Source organism: Triticum aestivum, chromosome 6A (genome assembly GCF_018294505.1).
Source record: "Triticum aestivum cultivar Chinese Spring chromosome 6A, IWGSC CS RefSeq v2.1, whole genome shotgun sequence".
Taxonomy (NCBI): Eukaryota; Viridiplantae; Streptophyta; class Magnoliopsida; order Poales; family Poaceae; genus Triticum; species Triticum aestivum.
In genome coordinates, this window is record NC_057809.1 from 358,350,642 (window position 1) to 358,359,841 (window position 9,200).

The 9,200-nt window shown below is 47.7% G+C and overlaps 1 protein-coding gene across 1 annotated transcript; it reads right to left on the reverse strand.

The window, feature by feature from the left end:
* Positions 1 to 577: 577 nt before the first annotated feature.
* On the reverse strand, positions 578 to 2,634 carry LOC123130625 (uncharacterized). Its single transcript, XM_044550465.1, has 2 exons — positions 1,454 to 2,634; positions 578 to 666 (listed from the first exon to the last, which is right to left on the reverse strand). Exons 1-2 carry the CDS (start codon positions 2,133 to 2,135, stop codon positions 644 to 646), a joined length of 705 nt encoding a protein of 234 aa, XP_044406400.1. The 5' UTR covers positions 2,136 to 2,634; the 3' UTR covers positions 578 to 643.
* Positions 2,635 to 9,200: the final 6,566 nt, after the last annotated feature.

Below are 9,200 nucleotides of genomic sequence, written 5' to 3' on the forward strand. Positions count from 1 at the left end.
GGTGGCCTCGCAGTCTACTCGGTTCGGACCAACACTTAGAGAAGCACTGACCCGGGGGGTTAAAATAAACATGACCCACGGGTTGGCCAACCCAAGGGAAAGGTATAGGTTGTTAGGCAAATGTAAAACCAAGGTTGGGCCTTGCTGGAGGAGTTTTATTCAAAGAAACTCTCAAGGGGTTCCCATAACACCCAACCGCATAAGGGACGCAAAATCAAGGAACATAACACTGGTATGATGCAAACTAGGGCGGCAAGAGTGGAACAAAACACCATGCATAAGGCCGAGCCTTCCACCCTTTACCAAGTATATAGATGCACTAATTAACATAATAGATATTGTGATATCCCAACATATCCATGTTCCAACATGGAACAAACTTCGTCTTCACCTGCAACTAGCAACGCTATAAGAGGGGCTGAGCAAAACCGGTAACATAGCCAAACAACGGTTTTAGAGCCTTGACATGGCAATATGGGAGGCATGATATAGCAAGTGGTAGGTAGCACGACATAGCGATAGAACGAACAACTAGCAAGCAAAGATAGAAGTGATTTCGAGGGTATGGTCATCTTGCCTGAGATCCCGCAAGGAAGAAGAACGAGTCCATGAAGAAGACAAACAGACGTAGTCGAACGAATCCTCACAAACGCGACATTATCGGAACTAACCCGAAGAAGCAGCACCAGAAAGAAGCAAACAACATGGTAAACAACCATCACATAAACATGGCATGATGCACAATCAAGTATGATGCATGTCCGGTTTAATGCGGCATGGCATGGCAAAATGCACAAACAAACCTACAAGTTAAATGAAGCTCAATATGCAACGAGTTGCATATTGACGAAACACCACATCAATTATTTAGTTCACTCCAGTTAGGTACTCAACAATATTAAATGTTGGTTAACATGGCAAGAGGTGAAGCAAATGAAAACTACCTATCTAGGCAAGTTTAAATGAGGCCGAAACAACAAACAACAAGTCCGGAGAATCCTCAGGTGCAAATTTATGGACTTGGTACTGTTCTTCCCTAAACCATATTTTACAGTTATTAAACATGCAAAGTGAAGCCACCATGTTAAACTAGACATTTTCTACCCCATTTACATATAAAGATTATTTAAAATGGAGCTACGGTTATTAAGTTATGAATTAAAGCATTTTAGCATGGTATTTTAGCAAATTTAAACAAACAGCAGTTTAAACATTTCAAACATGCATGAAAGTTGGATATTATGAAACTAGACAAGATTCTAAGCATTTTACATATATAAATTATTTTAAACCAATGCACTGTTGAGAAGTAATTAAATGCATGAAGCTTAGGGGGTTTTCTACAAAGCAGGTCTTCTCTGGATAATAGATAAATACGCAGGTAGGAAAAAACATCAACGGGCCGAATCCGGTGCAAGTTGGGCCAACAGAGAGGAGGCTGTGGGGAGCTCACCCTGGGCTGAGGCCCACAACGAAGAGGATAGGGGTGCGCTGGGCCTTGAGGAGGCGCTAGCCTCACGCGTGCGTGCTGGGCCTTGAGGAGGCTCGCTCGGTCGACGTGGAGCGGTTCCACGCTGGATGCGGACAAGCGGCACGGGGTAGCAGGCGTCGCCCTTCTCTGCTCGAACTGCAGCTTCCTGATGCAGCGGAAGCAGGGGCCGACAATGGGGACTCTGCCGAAGGGGCCGGCGGAGCTGCGAGTCCATGGGTCGCGGGATCCGGATAGGAACGGGCAACCTGGCGGAGGCCGGCCGGATCTGGAGCGAGCTGTGGCAGCTTGAGGCACGGACGCGGGCAGAACTCAACGAGACCATGGCGCTACAGGAGGGCTTGGCAGCAGGATCTTTAGGCTTCGGCAGTGAGGTTCGAAGGGGAAGCAGGGGAATTTGGCGCGGCGGAACTCTCCAGCGAAGCAGCAGCGGTAGCAGGGCCAGGCGGAAGCGGGACTTGGTGAAGGCGGAGCCTCTCCGGCAAGGCGTGGACGGGACGACAAGAGTTCGAGGCCATGGCGACTCGACGGCGGTGCTGCAGCTTCGAGGCGTCGGAGCTCCTTGTACGAGCAGACAGAGGGAGAGAGATGTGAGGGAGGGGAGAAGAATGGAAGGAGGGAGAAGAGATGGGCGCGAGGCACTCATCTCTGGCACGGCGGCGCTCCAAACGGCGGCGGTGGCGCTCGTTCTGGTTGGAAGAGGAGCTCGGTTCGGCTGGGGTCTCGGGCATGAGGACGAGGCAGGTGGGGCTCGGGAAGAGGCTCTCGACGAGGGGAGGCGCAGGAGATCAGGCGCCGTGGTGATCCGCTCCCCGGCGAGCTCAGGCAAGGTAGAGGGGATCACAGTCACGTGGGGGCTGCTACTGTTCGAAGGAGACGAAGGCACGGCGATGGATCAAAAGAAGAGGCAACAGAGAGAGGTGAGCGGGGAAAAGAGGAGGATCTAGAGGAGCTCGCTGGTTGGAGGATTAGGGAAATCAAGGTGGATGCGGGGTGGATCCCATGGAAGAAGAGACAGGAGGAGCGGCGGCGGCTAGGAGGATCAATAGAAATTAGGGAATGGTCCGATGATTGCACTGTCATTTATAGTAGGTGGGTGTGGGTTAGATTAGGGGCTATCTCGTTCGTCTGATAAAAATTGGACGGTTAGGAAAAATAGGCTAGGGAGTCCAAATAAGAAAACGGTGATGTTTTGTAGATGTTTGGGGATGAACCGGACCCATTGGTAACGACAGAGCGGGTCGGGTTCGGGGCAGTTTCAGACATGGGCGAGGGGTCGATGCATTGTGCAAAGAGGGAGTAGGTGGTTTGACAAGAGGGAATCGATAACCCGGTTGGTCTTGGAACGGTCAATGAAGGTGAGGGGTTTGATGGGGTAAGAAAGAAAGAGAAGAGAGATGCCTGACAGCAGTTGGGGGGACCGAAACGTCCGACGTTTAACCGGCTATATTGCCGCTATAATAAACCGTTGGGCGTCAAACGAACTCCGAATGCGATGAAACTTGGCAGGCGACCTACTCACAACATAACAACACCGCATGCCAACTTTCATCCTGTTCCAAGAACATTTTCCGGCCACTTATAAAATAATATTTCGGACATGCCGCGGGTGCGTGCAAGTGTGTCTGGGCTCAGAACGGGCAACGGAAAGAACGAGGTGACTGGGACGGATGCAAGTTTCAAAAAAACATGATGATGCAATGCACATGATGACATGATGAAATGCAACACGCAAGAAAATGACAAGACAACAACGGCGAATAACTGGAAGACACTTGGCGCAACGGTCTCGGGGCGTTACATGTTGTAACTCGTATGATGTGTTTATGCATGCTTTCTTGCTATTGATTGCATTGTGTCTCTGTCAAATAGAGATGTTTGACAGGGTTGGCAATGTGAGTTAACAAGATTTTAATTAGTAGGTCACATACACTAAAAACAACTTTGACTGGTCCCGAGTCTTTAATAAAAGGCACGTTGGTTTAGGTATATATATACCAGGATTATATATACCCACTAGCATTAAAACAACTTAGAATGGTTTGTCTGGTGTGTTTTTCATTGCATGATTATTTTCTCTATTTGTATGTTAGATTACTGCATAATACACACATACCCGGTTCACGCACGAGTACCTTTGGGCAGTACTCGGGGGGATGCAAAGTCACATATCCCTATCTATCCGTGCATACTCCGTGTGCCGGATTTTCAAATCTAGAACCTCGTAGAGGCATTTCCGCCTGGAAATTCCTCGTCTCTAATTCTTTCTCCCAATTTCCATTTCTGGGGGAAACACTACCCACTTTATTTCATTCGATCCGGTGCAACTAGTCCGATACAGATTTCAACTCCGATCCCACCTCGACACCTACTTTTCGTGGAGCAATCCGCAAAATTTTTCCCATACCCCAGTGTGCTTCCGAATCTGGCGCCGCCACCTCTCCTACACCTGGACCCCACCCCCACCATCTTCTGTGCCTTGCGTGGCGCAGGCGAGTCGCCACCCTCCTCCACCGCCGCCCGCGATTACTCTACCGGCGCAAAGGGACGGAGGATCAAGCATGGCGGAGGCCCACGCAGTGCACCATCTTCTCCCGCATCTCGAGCACCTGCACCCAGCCACGCGTTCTCCCGAGCCTGGTCATTCTTGATGAGTACCAACAGGAGGATCGACGAGCCAATGAGCGTTCCCAGCAGCGCCGCGAGGAATAACCGCAGCGCCGCCAAGAACATTTCTTCGCTGATGGAGCTCGGCTCGATCTCGTCCAAACCAAAGAGGTAGTAGAGCGGCATTGCGTTTGTGCATTGGAGGAGAGCCGTGTTGCCGTTTTTATAGTCCAACCCCGGTGTACGGTGAGCGAGGTCTAGGAGAACTGCTCGTCGCTCGATCACCGGCGTCTAGGAGGCGAGTCCACGAGCAGTGCCGACAAGGTGCTGGCCCGCGACGTGAGTGCTCGCTGCATCGGCGCCGTGCACGCCGCGCACTATGGCACTAGGGTCCTCATCGCCCTAGGAGCTAGAAGCGCGCTGCGCCAAGCCGCACGCGGAGCAGCGACGACGAAGAAGCAGCAGCAAGCTGGAGGTAGAAGAAGGAGGCTTCCAGTGGGCCCTGGACCCACGTGTCAGCAGGTGAAACCACTATTCATTGGGGGCATCCGGTATTTTTCGGGAGTCTGATCTTGAGTACCCCTAGCCGTGGAGGTAACCTTGTTTTGACCATGTATCCCTTCCCGGGTGTACCAATTATCGGTGCCTCCATCTCAATTGAATTTAATCAAAGGGGTTAAAAATTAACCCCAGGTTTTCTTTTGAAATGGTTATTCTTTCATTTGTGCTGTAACCTAGGAATCTCGTGGACGAGATTCTTTTTAAGGGGGGAAGAGTTGTAACAGCCCCAAAATTAGGTTATCAATTTTTGTGCTGTTATTCTCTCGTGGCACTCATTTTCAAAATCTTTCTCCTAAGTTTGTTGGATGACTCTGAGATTTCTTGTCATTTCAACCTTTCAAAACCTTGCTCATGTCTTTTTCAGTGGGCAAGACCTCATCCCAACTCTCTCAAACCCTAATTCCAAATTTTTGGAATCTGGATATGCCCTTTTGTGCTTACAAAGGAGCCATCATTTTCCTTGATATGTTGATCGTTCCAATTGTTCCCAGAGACCATTCTACCTTTCTGAACCTTGGATGTGCAAAAATATTGCTAGGTCCCACACAATATTTTTGAATTGTGATTTATTCCTTTTCTTGCTTTTATGAGGAATAAAATCCAAAGGCATAGCTAGCCATATCCTAAATTCATGAGAATTGGTGGAGTTGATACTTATGCCTAATACAAGCTCTAGCAAATATATTGGCCATAATTAAATAAGGAAAATTGCCTTTTTCTATTTAATGTCAATATTGCATTTCTGCCATTTTCCAAAGGAACTACTATTTTTATAATAGGGAACATTCTCACATAAATTGTGGATCTTGTCCTTGATATATAATCACTAGTTCCACCCTCAACTCATGATCCTCAGTTCAAAATTTTGGCACATGATCCAATGCAAGTTTCTGCCTTCTCTGAAATTTTGCAAAAGAAGTGCTTTATTCCTAATTCCAATGGAGCTGCAATTTGGCAGGGTTATTAACCTTGATAAATAACCCATGTATGCCAAATATGAGCTCAATCCATTCACCCTAGCTTCCTGTGCTATTTTTCAAAGTTTCTGACCAGAATGGAGCTTTGTGAAGGAAGTACCTTCATAGAGTTTCCAAATGGGATGAAACTTTTCCATCCTCTCAAGTATCTCAAATCATCATCCTCCACCCAAATTCAGTTCATTTCATTGAACTATGTGAGCACAGTAGCAATTCTTGGTTTCTGTCCAACTTCTCAGTTTGTGAAGAAAGGTGCATTTCATCTTGCCCCATTATAGCTGAAAATATTCCCAGGCCTTCTCATATCCATATGACCTATCTCAACAAGATTTTGGCTCATTTCATCTAGCCAATTGCCCTGAGGAGTTTTCTGAAGTTTTTGTACAGAAATGATAGCTATGAAGGAAGTATCATTTTGACAAGTCCATTTGGTATGAAACTTTTACAACGTCATTATATACCCAAATCATCAGGCTTTGCCAAGTCTTGGCCAAATTCCTCACTCCTAGTGAGTGCTCCTTCTTGATTCAATTTATGGGTCAGATTTGGCAATTGTAGAGCAACTATGCTAAATATTTGACCAAATGACCTCAAAATTACCAGGACCGTAGTCCTTTCTACCCTAAGCCTCCCCGACATCAAATTTACCTTTTACCCTCTCTGGTTTAATCTCTGGAGTGTGGCCAAGTTTGCAACAGTAAACTTGTGGAGCTCGGGTTACTCAGCTTAGTTTGTCTCTGCCCATCTACTTACCGTAGTAACACTCTTTCTACGAAGTACTACGCGGTAGACATGAGCTGGTCTTAGTAAAAACCCCGAAGCGCGCACTGTCCGTGGTGACCACGACTGTAGCCAGCCAAAACGGTGGTCTAGCCACTGTTCTTGTCGGCAGCTCTGCTCCGACCATCTCTGGCCTCGCCATTAATGCCCAACAGCTCCCCCTCGATGTCGGCTTCCCTCTGGACCTCCGGCCCCCTTCATTTTCTTCACCGGCGAGCCGTGCCAACGACCGGAACAGTGCGCTCCTGTGCATCATCTCCTTCCTCCCCGATGTCCTCTTCCTCCGTTCGTCTCCGAGCGCTGCTCATCTCTGTGACTTTCTTGCGCTCGTCCGCTTCCCTCCTCGTCGCCTTCACGTGCCTCCCCATGACTGCTAAGCACAGTAGAGCGTCGGCCGGACGCGCTCGGCGATGCCCGGCTCAGGTGCCCCTGCCCCGGCTATAAATAGCCCGTCTGCGCCTCGTCCGAGCTCATCAGCAGCTCCCCCGCCCTCTTCTACGCCTCCCCAAGCTCTCATTCTTCCCGGATCCTCTCTTTGATTCCGGCGACTATTGCCTCCCCTCGCCGTTCCTGCACCACCACCGCATCCCCCATGCTCCAGCGGGTCTCCCCGTGGCCTCGGCCTCTCCTTTCCTCCATCGTAGCCCCCACTTCACCGGCGACCGAAACCCCCTCTCCACCACAGGCCCTGCTGCTCTCTGTCCGACGCTCGTCGACGACAACGGCTACCACCTCTGGATGCGCCTCCCTCCCCTGGTCATCTGGGTAGGTCGCACGACCCCCGCCGTGGCCGAACTCGCCGGCAGTCGCCGTTGCGGTGTCCTCCTCCCTCGGCCAGGCACGAGCCCGAGCCTGAGGTTGAAGACGCTAGGGCCAGGCAGGCCCCTCCTTGCGCGGCCCCACCTATCGGCGACCGAAGGGCCTGGCCCAGCACCATGTCAGATAAGTGGCGGCGCCCTTCGGCGAAGCCGTTTCCCCGCACCAAAAGCGCACTTCGCCGTGCTTCAGAGAGAAATGTGTTTTCGTTTTCTAAAAACGTACTTTCTGTCGCCTGCGGTCAGTAATGCGCTTTCCCTTTCTGAAAACATATTTTCCTTAGTGCGCTTTCTGTTTTAACCGACAAGGGCATGTCTGTGAATATTGATTTTACATGTTAGTCCCTGTCATTCAAACGACCGTATCTTTGCAACCACAACTCCGATTGAGGTGATTCCAGCGCTCATGTTCTCAGTTCATTGAGCTGTTTCCGTTGGTATCATTTTCATAATGTTCTCACATAATGAAAATGACCATTTTGCCCTTGCCCATAAACATCCCCCTCCGAGAGATTCAACAAACCATTTTCATTGGGTGTATAACCATAGAAGGTTTTATTCATGTAAACAGAATAACAATTATTCTCTAACTTAAATGAATAACCGTATTGCAATAAACATGATCAAATCATATTCATGCTCAACGCAAACACCAAATAACACTTATTTAGGTTCAACACTAATCCCGAAAGTATAGGGAGTGTGCGATGATGATCATATCATTCTTGTAACTACTTCCAACACACATCGTTACTTCACCCTTAACTAGTCTCTATCCATTCTGCAACTCCCGTTTCAAGTTACTACTCTTAGCAACTGAACTAGTATCAACTACCGAGGGGTTGCTACAAACACTAGTAAAGTACACATCAATAACATGTATATCCAATATACCTGTGTTCACTTTGCCATCCCTCTTATCTGCCAAATACTTGGGGCAGTTCCGCTTCCAGTGACTAGTCCCTTTGAAGTAAAAGCACTTAGTCTCGGGCTTAGGTCTAGACTTGGGCTTCTTCACTTGAGCAGCAACTGGCTTGCTGTTCTTCTTGAAGTTTCCCTTCTTCCCTTTGCCCTTTTCTTGAAACTAGTGGTCTTGTTAACCATCAACACTTGATGCTTTCCTTGATTTCTACCTTTGTCGATTTCAGCATCACGAAGAGCTTGGGAATCGTTTCCTTTATCCCTTGCATATTATATTTCATCACGAAGTTCTAGCAACTTGGTGATAGTGACTAGAGAACTCTGTCAATCACTATCTTATCTGGAAGATTAACTCCCACTTGATTCATGTGATTGTAGTACTCAGACAATCTGAGCAGATGCTTACTGGTTGATCTATTCTCCTCCATCTTGTAGGCAAAGTAATGTCAGAGGTCTCATACCTCTCGACACGAGCATGAGTATGAAATACCAATTTCAACTCTTGGAACATCTTATATGCTCTGTGGCATTCAAAACATTTTTGAAGTCCCAGTTCTAAACCGTAAAGCATGGTGCACTAAACTATCAAGTAGTTATCATACCGAGCTTTTGTCAAAACGTTCAAAACGTCTGCATCTGCTCCTGCAATAGTTCTATCACCTAGCGGTGCATCAAGGACATAATACTTCTGTGCAGCAATGAGGATAATCCTCAGATCACGGAGCTAGTCCGCATCTTTGCTACTAACATCTTTCAACTTATTTTTCTCTAGGAACATATCAAAAATAAAACAGGGGAGCTAAACGCGAGCTATTGATCTACAACATAGATATGCTAATACTAACAGGACTAAATTCATGATAAATTTAAGTTCAATTAATCATATTACTTAATAACTCCCACTTAGATAGACATCCCTCTAGTCATCTAAATGATCACGTGATCCAAATCAACTAAACCATGTCCGATCATCACGTGAGATGGAGTAGTTTTCAATGGTGAACATCATTATGTTGATCATATCTACTATATGATTCACGCTTGACCTTT

Bases quoted from the DNA above. Each gene is read 5' to 3' on its own strand.
- LOC123130625 (XM_044550465.1), bottom strand. From the start codon at position 2,135: ATGAGTGCCTCGCGCCCATCTCTTCTCCCTCCTTCCATTCTTCTCCCC. The intron at 667-1,453 runs GTGAGCTCCCCA...TCTTCGGGTTAG, and splicing joins GTTGTGGGCCTCAGCCCAGG to TTCCGATAATGTCGCGTTTG.